We start from the raw sequence: 12,002 nt of genomic DNA, 5'->3' as shown, positions 1-12,002 counted from the left end.
GCATGGCAGCAGGACCCTATTGCAGTCTGTGATGTGGGAGGAGATCTGGTAACGCATGGCAATAGCCCCAGCTTTCAGAAGATAAAGGAAAAAGGACCCAAAATTGGTGCAGTAAAATTACAAATGTGAAGAGGCTGCCCTGTGCACACTCATGAAGTGGTACTCCTGCATTTTTGGTCAGAAGCACGACAGCTATGCAAGCGAGGGCTAGGAAATGAGAGGTCCAGAGGCACATTTCAAATAACCCACCTACAAAAATAAACTAAATTACAGTGCTTGCAAGCAAAAGTTGAGAAAAAAGCTCCCCGGGAGGCCGTCCGAGGCCAATTCGGGAAATGCCGCCCAGGCTGGGCACGAAGCCAGCCCGCGGGGCTGCCTACAAATCCCAGCACGCCGGCAGCGGGGCTGAGCTCCAGCACAGCTCCTGCCTGCTTCCTGCCAGCTCCAGGGAGATATCAACGGCAGCATCCTGGGCGAAGCTGGGCAGAGGTTTGGACACCACGCCGGGAAGGGAGGCAGTGCTGGAGGTGAGTTTGGGCTTTTGTCTCTAGCAAAGCCTCGGGACTTTCTTTCCCAGCTGGAGGTATGTGATGCACAATCTTTGTGTCCAGCTCAGCTGTTGTGTCCAGCAAGCATCTGCTTTAAGTATTTGTGTGTATGGCATTGCGTGCATGTGTGGTGCTTGCAGGAGATGTGTGCATGTGTAGGTGTATGTGTTATATACATCTCTGTGTAAGGGCTGCATGTAAACAACGCTTCAGTTACTATAGGGGGAGAGAGAGGGGAGAATCAGGCTTGGTTTGCCAGGTTTCAAGGGACAGAGTGGAAATTAAAGGGGTTGCTCTCCCTCTGCGCAGCACATCTCGGCTCCTGTCACCTCTTTCACTTTCGCTTTAAGAAAAGAGGCCCAAAAACATTGCATATTTCAAGCGCTCCTGCCTGGGTGAAATCCCTTCAGGGGAATTCTCCCTGCTCAGACAGGCTGGCAGCTGTCACCCCGAGGGCTCGGCAGGATGAGACCCTTCCCCACGCAGGGTGCAAGTGGAAGCAGCATAGAGATACTCGGCATCTCCTAGGGGAGCAGCCCTGCCGATGGGGCTTTGCACCCCAGGGGGAAATTGGGGGAGCACATGTGCAAGAGTATGCCCCTTATATAGATTATGTATAAAGTCCTTTCATCCGTACCTCCAGGGGGACCACTGGATGAGGATCTGAAGTCCTCCAGCAGCGAGCATGGCAGGACAGCAAGGAGGGTGAAGTCCCCAGCAATAAGACATTTGTCAGAGAGATTTTCCCCATGCAGACCCTGACTTCACCCTGTATGCTCTTTCTGGTCTATGCTTGCACAGCCTCTCACCCCATTAATCAGGCAGCACTTTAAAGGGGGAACAAGGTTGTAATTCCCTTGCCATTCCCAGCACTTCCATCCAGGCAGAGTCATCATTGCCTCCTCTGCTCTCCAGAGAAACCCCACAGCATATTTTTAGGAGCTGTGGGATGGAAATAAACCCTGTGGGAACAGGAGGCAATTCCATCCCACAGGCTGAATCCCAATGTCCACTTATAGCACTAACTAGCACAGAGAAACAAAGTGTACAGCAAGGTGGTTATGGAAACCACAGGACCTGGGCAAAGTGGAATTTCTTCCTTGGCTACTAGGCACAGGCAGACCATGCAACTCCCCAGGACTTTGGTTTGCCTGCGCAGATGCCTGTGGTGTAGGGTATCCTGCACCCAAGCATTCACCACGCATCTCAGCTTACTTGGGCCTTTTACACCCAAAAATGAGCTCCTCATGCAGTGAATTTGCTTATCTGGGGATAAAAATTCTCCACTTAGACAAAGCATAGCAAGAATTGCAGTAAGGATGCAAGCTAGAAGCCTACCTGTAAGATCTTTCACAGGCTTTTTAGATTCACTCAATCCCCAAGCCTCATTTAGGATACATAAAGATTTAGTTTGCTGAGAAAAACAGTTTGCTGAGAAAAGAGCTCCACAAACTCCTTCAGAAATTCCCAAGGGAAAAATATTCTCGGGGGGGGGAGGGGAGAAAGGTGATCACTGCTTGAAAAGCCACTCTTCCATCATATTTAATTAGAACTCTTAGGCCACGTTTTCTCACAGCAAAGCTGTCATCAGCAGAAGCAGGCTCGTTTTGTTTGGGCAGGATATTCAACCCTCTTTGCCATTTTTCTTCTCTATTCTCCCCCCTGTAGAGTGGATGTATTAAAACACATCGATTTAATTGTACATTTTCTCTTGCTTGATGCTGGAACTGGAAGATGGCAGAGCCTGAAAGCACGGTTATAAACCCCAGTGTGAAACAGGTAAGAGTTGCTCATTACAAAATGCAGATCCTCAATCTCAAGTACATTTTGAAATGCCACCGTAGGAGATGACACCACAGCCTGAAACTGTGGTGGCCCAAACTGTCAGTGCCTCAGCTGCATGGACAGGAGTCATGCATTTGCTCATACTTAATTTTGGAGTGGCAAAGGAGAAAGCAGTAGTTTCTACTTCATCAGTCTCTCCAGAAGAGAGATAAAGCAAGAATAAAAACACCAGGACATGCCCAGCTCATCCCAAGCAGTTGACTACAGCTACGTTATGCCCACAGATGCACAAATGATGAAGCAATCCCCTCCTGTGTGGGCTGTCCTCAGAGCCTATTGTGCTTACCAAACTGGTTAGGGTTTCACAACTGCCTGCTTCCATCCTCGGTGACCTGAAGATGAAGATCAAGCTTGATACCTCTCCTTCAAAGGCTCTCTGGCATCAGCAGAGCCAAGAAGCGTGACGCATGGGTGATGCCTCCAATGCCCACCCCCACTACCCCACACTTGCCCCACCACCCCAAGCTCCTCCGTTGTGTTCCCCCAACCCTTCTTTTCCTCTTTCCCCTGCAGAAAGACCCCAGCAAGGCACTGGTCATTGCAGTGACCACCAGAGCCATCTTCAACCTGGAGGAGGAGCACCAGCTCTACCTGGAGAAGGGCAAGGAGGAGTATGTGAGGCATCAGCAGGCCAACCAGGACAGGCCCCTGCCACCAGGCACAGCCTTCGCCTTCATCCAGGTGAGCCCCACGCTGGGCTGGGGCCACACATCAGCACTCACAGGGCAGGCTGAAGGCTCAGCCTTCCTGGCTTTAGGTCTCAAACCCCAGCCCAGGGTGCAGGTGCAGCACTCCTGTGCTCCTCAGTCCCACATCTCCACCTCCTTGCTGGTGCCCTGCTCCCTGTCCTCCCATCTGTGCCTTGCACAGGATGGCTGCTCTCCACCCCACGCTTGTCCTGCCAGAGGTGGCAGCTGCAGCACAATGTCCCCACTGCTCACATCCTCCCCCCCAACCACTAACCATAGGATTGCAGAATAACCCTCACAGTCATGCCCCTTGCAGAAGAGTCTCATCTGTTCCTCCCAGGCAGTGCAGTACGTCAACAAGAAGATCCTGGAGAGCAACGCAGCAGAGGAGGACCTCTTTGACATCCTGCTGCTCTCCAACAATAGCCCAGAGAGCGGTGTGCGCATCATTAACAGTGCCAAGCACTATGGTAAGGGGGCACACCCCTGGGGGTGGGTATCCTCTCCCTGGGGGGCTGAGGAGCAGATAAGGCAGTGGTGGTGGATCTGGGGCAGAGACAGGGCCAGGGGAAAGCACACAAAAACCTGGGGAGGTGAAAGGGGTTCATAAAGACAAATTAGCCCTGTAACAGACTTTGCTTACGTTCCCTGACCCAAAGGCCTGGAGATTTCCAAGTTCTGCTTCGTCAGTGATGAGGACTCCACGCAGTACCTGAAGTCCCATGGGGTCAAGCTCTTCCTCTCTGCTGACAGGACAGACGTCTGCAATGCCCTCCGGAGAGGTGCGTCTCCCCCTCCATCCCACGTCCCCAAACACACCACGCTTTTCCCAAGCAGCAGTGCCAGAGCTCATTCTGTCATGGGTGAGAGGGGATGAATGGCACCCTGGCCACCACCGTAGTCCTGAATGCTTCTTCCGTCCCCACCAGTAGCCCTCAGACAGCAGGGTTTGCAGATGGCTTCACAACCAAGTGTTTTATGTGTAATTCTGGCTGCAGCTCTGCCATGCACTGGTCCTTCCCTGCAGAACATTTAAACCTTTCTAACCCAAGATGCTGCTCCCTGGATCAGTGAGGGAACATCATCAACTCCCAGGGCTTTGTGAGGATCCTGTGGAAATTTGCTTTCCTGGTACACGCGGAGTCCTTAATGATAAATGTAAGCACATGCTTGACCTGGATTTGAGTGCATGCAGCCCCTGACAACTCTAATGGGGTTAATCTCCTCCTTATTAATTTGCTTGGGTATGAGCACATCAGCTGGCCAAGGTCCTTCAGGTCAGGATCAAGCCAACCACAGCCCAGACTTCCCTTAGCTACAAAGCCCAATCCCGAAGTCTCCCTGAAGATCATCACTGCTCTAACAAGTGTCTCATCCAGAGGCCCCAACCCATGGATGAGAGGAGGCAGGGAGCAGCTTGTAGGAAAACACCTGTAATTAAGCCAATTACCCCAATCAAGCGGAGGTGCCAGGCCCTATTACTCACAGCACGGAGTGCTAAGTCTGGGCATTAACACCAGGCTTGGCAGAGGGACCAGGCACCAGGAGGAGTGCTGCCCATGCATTAACAACAACCCAGCAGTTCTCCTAGCAGCCCTCAGTGTCCATCCAGTCCCTGATCAGCAGCACTGCCTTGTGCTCCCCAAACAATCCCGCCTTGGAAAGGCTGGGATGACCCCCACGGAAACCCTCCTTGCTTGGAGAGCCCAACCACAGTGCCTTTTCTGCAGACTTTTTTTTTTTTTTTTTTTTTTTTTTTTTTTTTTTCTGGAGACATTTGTAGTGTTGGATGGGGCCATGGAGGCATGGAGAGGAGCTGCCCCTGCACAAGGTGCCCCCAGAACATGGTGGTTCCCTCGTTCCTCCACCAAACCCACCTTGCTCCATCCCACAGGGATCTCGGCAGCACTCGTCTTCCAGCAGGAGGTGCAGGCCCCCAGTACCCCACTGCGCGTGGCCTTCGATGGGGACGCCGTGCTCTTCTCTGACGAGACCGACCAGGTCTTCCGGGAGCAGGGCCTGGAGGGAGCGGTGCAGTACGAGCGGGCGATGGAGGCCGTGCCCATGGGAGAGGTGAGAGGCGGCCGCAGGCCCTGCGCCCACCGTCAGCATCGCCTCTGCTAGGGCTTTGCTGTGGGTGGTCAAAAAAGCACAAATTTTTATGGGTTCCCTTTGCATTCAGCACTGCTCAGTCCCCGTGGGGGCTGATCTGGAGTCCCTCTGGAGATGGATCTGGCATGCTGTTTTCTGTAAGCAAGTATCTGATCCAAAATTTGGGGCTATAGTTACCCAGAGTCTTCCTGTGGCCTTCTGTAGGCTGGGATGCCGTGCTGTGCCGATCCCCTCACCCAGGGGTGCTGCACCTTCTTGGTTCCCTCAGGATTAGCATGAGCACCACAAGGCTCACCTTCCTGCTGAGCACCCCAGGGCATGTGTGTGGCCAGTACAGAGCATCAGTCCCAGAACTGCCCAAACCTACACCCAACAGGCACTTCTGTGCCCTGCAGAGGCCTAAAAGACCTTGGAAGGGGAAAAAGCAGACTGAACAGATGCTTCCTTCCTTCCTATCCACTCTCAAGTGTCTTGCTATGTTTCCAGGGTCCCATGAAAGCCTTTGCCATGCGCCTGGGGAAGATACACAAGAAGTTCAACCGTGAGGAGTGCCCCATCCGCACCTACCTGGTGACCGCCCGCAGCGGCCGGGACATGGGCATCCGAGCCATCAAGACACTCCGGGAATGGGGTCTGGCCATTGACGAGGCCTTCTTCATGGATGGGGCTCCCAAAGGCCCCATCCTTGCCCAGATCCAGCCCCATATTTTCTTTGATGATGGTCTTCATAACATCCAGGGGGCTCAAGATGTGGGGGTACCCTCTGCCTGGGTTCCCTCATGCTGCTGATGGACCAAGGACCAGCAGCTCTCAGGACTGGTCCAGCTGAAGGTCAGCTTGGTGGAATAGGAAAGATTTATTGACCTGCAGCAAGCAAACCTCAGGGAAAGGGGTGAGAGCATTGCCTGAGAGCACTGACCACCAAGCAGGACTGAATGCTCCTGAGACAAGGTCCTTTAGGCCAAAGATGCAGCTGCTCCAGGAAGGACAGAACCTCTGCTGTGATTTCAGGGACTGCCACCTACCTGTCTTGTAGGGCTTGGGGGCTTCCTTCTTCTACAAGGATAAACTAAGCTACTGTCCCACACATGTGGGGAAGGAAGCATGAAAGTAAGCACTAAAAATACAAAGTTCAGTGGTACTTAGCCTCCAAGATTTAATCTCAGGTGCTCTGCTCAAACAAGTCCCCAAGACCCTGCCTTGGTGGACATGCTCAGCTTAGTTTCCTAAGAAGAATGATGTGTCACCAAGCCTCTCATGCAGCTCTGACCAACAAATTCAGCACACGGATAGACCCCAAATCTGTAAAGCACCTGTAAGCTTTTAGAAACTGATGAGTAGGATGACGAAAGAAAGCCCAGACTGTAGCCTCATATAAATTAGGGCACAAATACTTCTTTTTAGGCATCACTCACAGAGAGTGCCTTTAGGAGGCCCAGACCTGTAGGACACAGCTCCTGGAGCAGCAGGAGATGAACCAGAGACAATGACAAGGCTGCAAGATGGGTCCATCCAGGAGACCAATGTCATCCAGGAGACCGATGTAGCTCTGGGGTTCCTCCAGGTGAGGGCACTAGAGGCGGCCACCTGCAGCACAAACCATGCAGGGGGACGGGGCTCGGGGTGCAGACCATCACCCAAACCTCCAAAAAGCCCTGGGTGCCAAAGTCCAGGACCATGGCACCTACCTGGTGCAAAGCCACCCCTATGCAGGGATGCCTGTCCTCTGGCCCTTTTGATTCTGCGCCTGATTTTACCAGGCAGAAAGCCCCAACACTTCACGTGGAGGTTTTTCTCCCCAGGTCTGGATGTCAGTGATTGCCACTAGAGGCCACTGTGCTGCCCTGCTGCCACTCATGGTGGGGGGGGGAACAGGACCATTCCCCCAAAACTAACACCTAAAAGCAGCCATGAAAACCACTCTGGCCTCCAGCCCATCTTGAAACTACAAGTTCTCCTTGCTGCATTAATTTTCCATTTATTTTAATTTTTTAAAAAATGCAAATTTTATGGCAGAACAGAGAGAGATAATCAGATTTTTTTTAAGGTTTCATCATTCTCACCAATGCTTTTTCCCCCAATAAATAATTAAACTACACTCAGTGTGATTTGTTGGTGCCCCTAGTTGAGTGTGCTTGGGAAGAGTGGTGCAATATCTGCTTTGCAGACAGAGGTTTTTTATCCAGGCCTTACCCAGATGTGTGAACATGGAGTGTATCAGGCTGGGCTTGATGCTGCTGCAAGAACAGGAAACCTTCAGTCAGTTTTGGATTAGCTCCCTGCAGAGCAAAAGCCATCAAAATCCACACACAAACCTCAGAAAATGCTAAAATCTTTAATTTAAAGCAGTTTTCCCCCCACCCCACGTACCTCCACGCTAGCTCCCACATGCTCCCACCCAGGGGATTTTTTCCACTCAGAGCACGGGAGCGTGGGCGAGGCAGCTGTCCCCATCGTGGGACATGGGGTGGGTGCTGCGTTCCCATCTGTGTCCCTGCTGTTCCGGTTTTGGGGCACGTCTCGCCCTGGCAAGGGGATCTTCTGGAGGGAAACAACTTAAAAAAAAAAAAAAAAATGCCACATCCAGATGCTGTAATGAGATGTCTAAAAGTAGTGACATCAACAACATCAGCTCCTAATGATTTGCTAATAACGCTAAGTACCTGTCAGCCTCAATCACCAAGCAAACATTAATTACGGGATGCTCCAAACAAGCGGGGGCAGATGTTCGTCCCACTTGTATGGAGGTCAGATATTCTGGGGCTTGGCAGCCGAGTGCCTGCATCCGGCCTGGTGGCACCTCACGGTGGGGACCTGCTGGTGGTCGTAGATGTCCCGGCCACCCTGAGATGCTCTGACCTTTGCCAATGGCCATGAGGCAATCCCTCACCCCAGATGAAGCTAAACTTAAGGCCGGCTCAGTCAATGCCTTGGGTGAGGGGGATTAGCTGAGTCAAGGCGGTTGGGGACAGGAGCATGTGAGCGGTGGCAGGCCGTGAGGTGCTGAGGCAAGGGGAACGGGCCACGTGCCTTCCTCCTGCACGGTCAGCACAGTGGGAGGGGGGTGACAAGGCAACATGTGCCCAAAATGGGGAAAAAAGGAAGGAAGCACGGGGTTCGGGGGATTGCTTCACGCAGAACCAAGTGCTGCTGCTTCAGGCTTGTCACCCTGTGCCTTTCCCTGCCCTGCTCCGAAGGTGGAGCGTCAGAAACAGCCTCCAGCAAGCACTGCTGCAGCTTAGCCACTTGTCATGTGGGGAAACTTCTTGCTTCCATCTTACAGACACCTGCAATAAATTCATTAAAGGTTGGGACAATAACGCCATCATCATTGCTTGGGACATTCCTTGGGTCTTGGCTTTCCAAGGCATTTCCAAGGGTGCAAGGGGTGCAGAGGGGTGCAGAAGGAGATTCCTACACTTAATTTTGGCTGTTGCTTTCCAGCAAGTGCGTTGGCACCCCACATAGCCCCAGCCAAAGCTGCTTCATGTTAGTGTCCCCCCAGTCATTGACCCAACACTGCTTGGGACTCCCCTGGGACTCTAACCCTAAGCCAACGACTCAGCCCCCTCTGGGCTGATGTAGCTCCAATCAGCCATGCAAACCCCCAGAAAAGGAGAAAGCTATCAACAGCGTCTTCCACTTTTTCTTTTATTTCCACCCGTATCCTGCCCAAGTGACCCTCACCCTTCCAAGCCGACCCTCCTCCCCAAACCAAAGGGATTTGGTGTTTTGTCACACGGAGGTGCCCTAATTGCATAACCTATGGGCTTTTGGGGGGCTGATTGGGTTAGAAATTAAAGGAAATCATTAAAAATAATGCTGGTGAGAAAACACAGAGGGCTAACCCTCATTATGCCAGCTTGTAGGCACATATCCTTTGGGTTGGGGCTTCCTGTCTGGGGTCAGGGGGTGCCCATGCTGATTGCACCCCTGCCCGGCTCCGTCCCACGGCAGCTTTTCTCCCCGGGTGCCCGCAGGGGCATTGCTTAAGGTGTGCGATGCGGGCGCATGGGGTGCCCATCGCTTCCTGGCGTGGGAGGCGATGAATCGACTCCATCATTGCCCCTGCCACCCATCCCGTCAGCTGCCCGCCGGGCTTCTTGTCACCCGTATGTACATGCAGCTCTTGCCAAAATAAATAAATAGATAAAGTTGGGGTGAGGCAAACACAGCGAGCTCCCTGCCCCGAGGAGAAGATGCGTCCCCACGGTGGGTGCCAGGCGTGGCCCTGGAGCTGGTGGCTGCGGGGGCGGTGGGACAGGGGTGGGGAAGGATGCTTGAGCCCCCACGGGGGTGGAGGGGCTTTGGGCAGGGCCATGGGCACAGAGGAAACAGGGACAGGAGATGCGAGGCTTGGCTGCAGCCCAGTGCAGGTGAAGACACCAGGGTCACTCATGGGCTAGAAGACAGGCATGTCCCCAAGCATTTTGCTGCATAAAAGCATTTTTTTTTTTTCAGGGAAAATAACTCGGGGAACACATGCAAAAGCTCAAGTCTCCCAGCTGCGGCTACCGATGAACCATCCTCACCTAGCACAGGGATTAGGGTTTGCAGCAAGACACCAAAAGAACACCTGCCACCCAGGGTAGCTCTGTGGCAGCCAAACTTAGCGTCTCCCCTGGGTCACCGCAGCCCTTGCTGGCAGCAGAAGGGTATTGATGAGTGTGCCCTGCATCCAAGCAGCCCCAGCCAGCCGGCACCAATGGCACCGGACCGATACCCATCAGCCAGCTCCATCATGGGTGGCTCTTCCTCAGCCCTTCTCCCTTGCCTTTGTGTCAAAAAGTGAATTTTTGTGAGTTTCCCACCGGTTTAGTAAATGGCACTGGGGATGGGCGAGGTCCTGGCACCGCGCCGGGAAAAAGTTACCACGGCTCCTCTCTGTGCTTGGGGCTGGTGAATCAGGCGCTGTTAATTAGCTGCATCCATTAACATCGGCACCCGCTGATGTGGAGTCACGGTGTTTTTAACTGTTTCGCCCCACGCCTGCCCAAAGCACAGGACCCACCCGGTCTTGCCGGTGTCACCTGCGGAGGGGACCCCGGTGCGCAGGAGCAGGCTCCATCCCACGCCGGGGCTGAGTCATTTGCCCTGGGAATCGCAGGAGGTTGCAAAATGGTGGCCCGCTGCCAGGGGCGCGTCACCCGCCACCCACGTCCCACAGCGGTGCCAGCACACCGCTCGCTTTTGGATGGCATCGAGAAGGGAAACGTCGTGGGGGGAGCAAAACCTTTTGCATTTGCATCCCTCGTGGAGATGCTGAGTGGCACCACAGTGACACCAGGGACAGGTGCATGTGGGTGCAGCCGTGGCAGCTCTGAACACATGGGTGCTGAGGCCTGGAGGTAGATTAAACAGCCCCAAAAAACCCTTGGTGCAGCCCCAGCATCATTGTACACACGATGCAGGCCGGGCCGGTTGGATGGGAAACGTATGCGGAGGAGCATGCGGGGCACCAGCGCCTTTCCCCTCCAGCTCCCAAGGAGGGCTTGTGCCTCTCGCACTCGTCACAAGACGCTGGGAGCGCCCCAGGGGGCTGTAGCCCAGTGCCACCCGTGCCAGGTGTCGGGAAGGATCAGGATCATGCCCTTCACCCACCCACCCCGCGACAGGCAGCAGGCCGTGGGGGGCAGGCACGACACCTCCCGCTGCCTCGGGACCCAGGTAATGGGGACCAGGGCCACCGGGACCCTCGGCCCCGGGTCCCCAAATCCTATCCGAGCAGGGTTTGCTGAGTCACGGTGCCGGCTCTGCTGACTCATGGTCAGCCGCTCGCCCCGGCCACGTGCCCGCGGGGCAGGAGGGAAGCGGGCCCTGGCCAGCGCCCAGGCCGGACTAACGGGACCTCGTGGTCAGGCTCGCGGGAGGATTTGCTGGGAGCAGCTTTGTTTTATTTTTGGCCCCAAGACGCCGTCCTGGCCCCTTTTGTTTTCTCCGAAATGAGCTTATGGGGTTTGGGGTTGTTTTCTTTTTGGTGGGGGAGGCAATGGTGTGATTTAGTGCCCCAAGAAGTTAAGCCGGCTGGGTGCGGGGCTGCAGTGGGTGCTCCTGGACGGGAGGCTTGTGGTGGCACCTGTGGCACAGACCCAAACTGGGGACGGTGCTGGCAGGAGGGAGAGCAGGAGGGGGCCCGGGGGGGCACTTCCCAAAGGCGCTTCCCAGAAGGGGCACGGAGCAATGGGGGCAAGCCGGGGATGGGGCACCCGGCACAAAGCCCAGGGGGGAGGCAGTGTTTGGGGAGGAACATGCAAATCTGGGGGGTTTCCTTCTGGGTGGGCGATCCAGGGCGTGAAAAGACCCCCCTCTGAACTGAAACGAAGGAAAATGAAATTAAATAAAACACGGTAAGATGAAGTAAAAAAAAAAGGTAAAATGAAATAAAGTGAAATGAAGTAAGGCTAAACACAACAAAATGAAGTAAAACGAGGCAAAATGAAGTAAAATTTTAAAAAATGAAGTAAAGCAAAGCAAAATAAAATAAAATAAAAGCAAAATAAAATAAAAAAGTAAACACAAACAAACGCAAATAAATCAGAATATAATGTAAAATTAAACTATTTTTTTAAAGTTAAATGAAACCAGCCTGGAGGGATGGGCCCCCCCAGTGCGAGGCGTCAGGGGTGCTCTGTGTGCTGGGGGGGGGGTTCAGGAGCATAAACATGGAAGGAAAATAAAAACTGGGGGAAAAAAATAGAAAAATGCGGATTTAAAAAAAAAAAAAGAAAAAGAACAAAATGGGGAAAAGGTACTAAACCCCAGAGCGGGCCGCTCGTGACAGCCTCCCGGTGTTTATTCCCCTTTTCCC

At 53.5% G+C, this 12,002-nt stretch overlaps 1 protein-coding gene across 4 annotated transcripts; it reads left to right on the top strand.

Annotated features, from left to right (window-relative positions):
* Nucleotides 1-88: 88 nt before the first annotated feature.
* Nucleotides 89-7,292, top strand: LOC118168553 (cytosolic 5'-nucleotidase 1A-like). 4 transcript variants are annotated; one of them, XM_035329024.1, is made up of 7 exons: nucleotides 89-527; nucleotides 2,283-2,327; nucleotides 2,907-3,074; nucleotides 3,423-3,552; nucleotides 3,742-3,864; nucleotides 4,977-5,155; nucleotides 5,681-7,292. In XM_035329024.1, exons 1-7 carry the CDS (start codon nucleotides 336-338, stop codon nucleotides 5,981-5,983), a joined length of 1,140 nt encoding a protein of 379 aa, XP_035184915.1. In that variant the 5' UTR covers nucleotides 89-335; the 3' UTR covers nucleotides 5,984-7,292. The 4 variants fall into 4 exon arrangements, with proteins under 4 accessions (XP_035184915.1, XP_035184916.1, XP_035184914.1 ...); XM_035329023.1 differs by having other exon boundaries at nucleotides 94-527; nucleotides 2,274-2,327; XM_035329026.1 differs by having other exon boundaries at nucleotides 432-527; nucleotides 2,217-2,327.
* The last annotated feature ends 4,710 nt before the right edge of the window (nucleotides 7,293-12,002 follow it).

Source organism: Oxyura jamaicensis, chromosome 5 (genome assembly GCF_011077185.1).
Source record: "Oxyura jamaicensis isolate SHBP4307 breed ruddy duck chromosome 5, BPBGC_Ojam_1.0, whole genome shotgun sequence".
Taxonomy (NCBI): domain Eukaryota; kingdom Metazoa; phylum Chordata; class Aves; order Anseriformes; family Anatidae; genus Oxyura; species Oxyura jamaicensis.
The sequence above is the reverse complement of the archived record's forward strand: the minus strand, read 5'-3'. Positions and strand labels throughout refer to the sequence as shown.

Excerpts from the sequence above, each read along its gene's own strand:
- LOC118168553 (XM_035329023.1), top strand. The coding sequence starts at position 336 with ATGCCGCCCAGGCTGGGCACGAAGCCAGCCCGCGGGGCTGCCTACAAA. Across the intron at positions 3,075-3,422 it reads CAGCCTTCGCCTTCATCCAG|GCAGTGCAGTACGTCAACAA; the intron begins GTGAGCCCCACG and ends TGTTCCTCCCAG. Across the intron at positions 3,553-3,741 it reads TAACAGTGCCAAGCACTATG|GCCTGGAGATTTCCAAGTTC; the intron begins GTAAGGGGGCAC and ends CCTGACCCAAAG.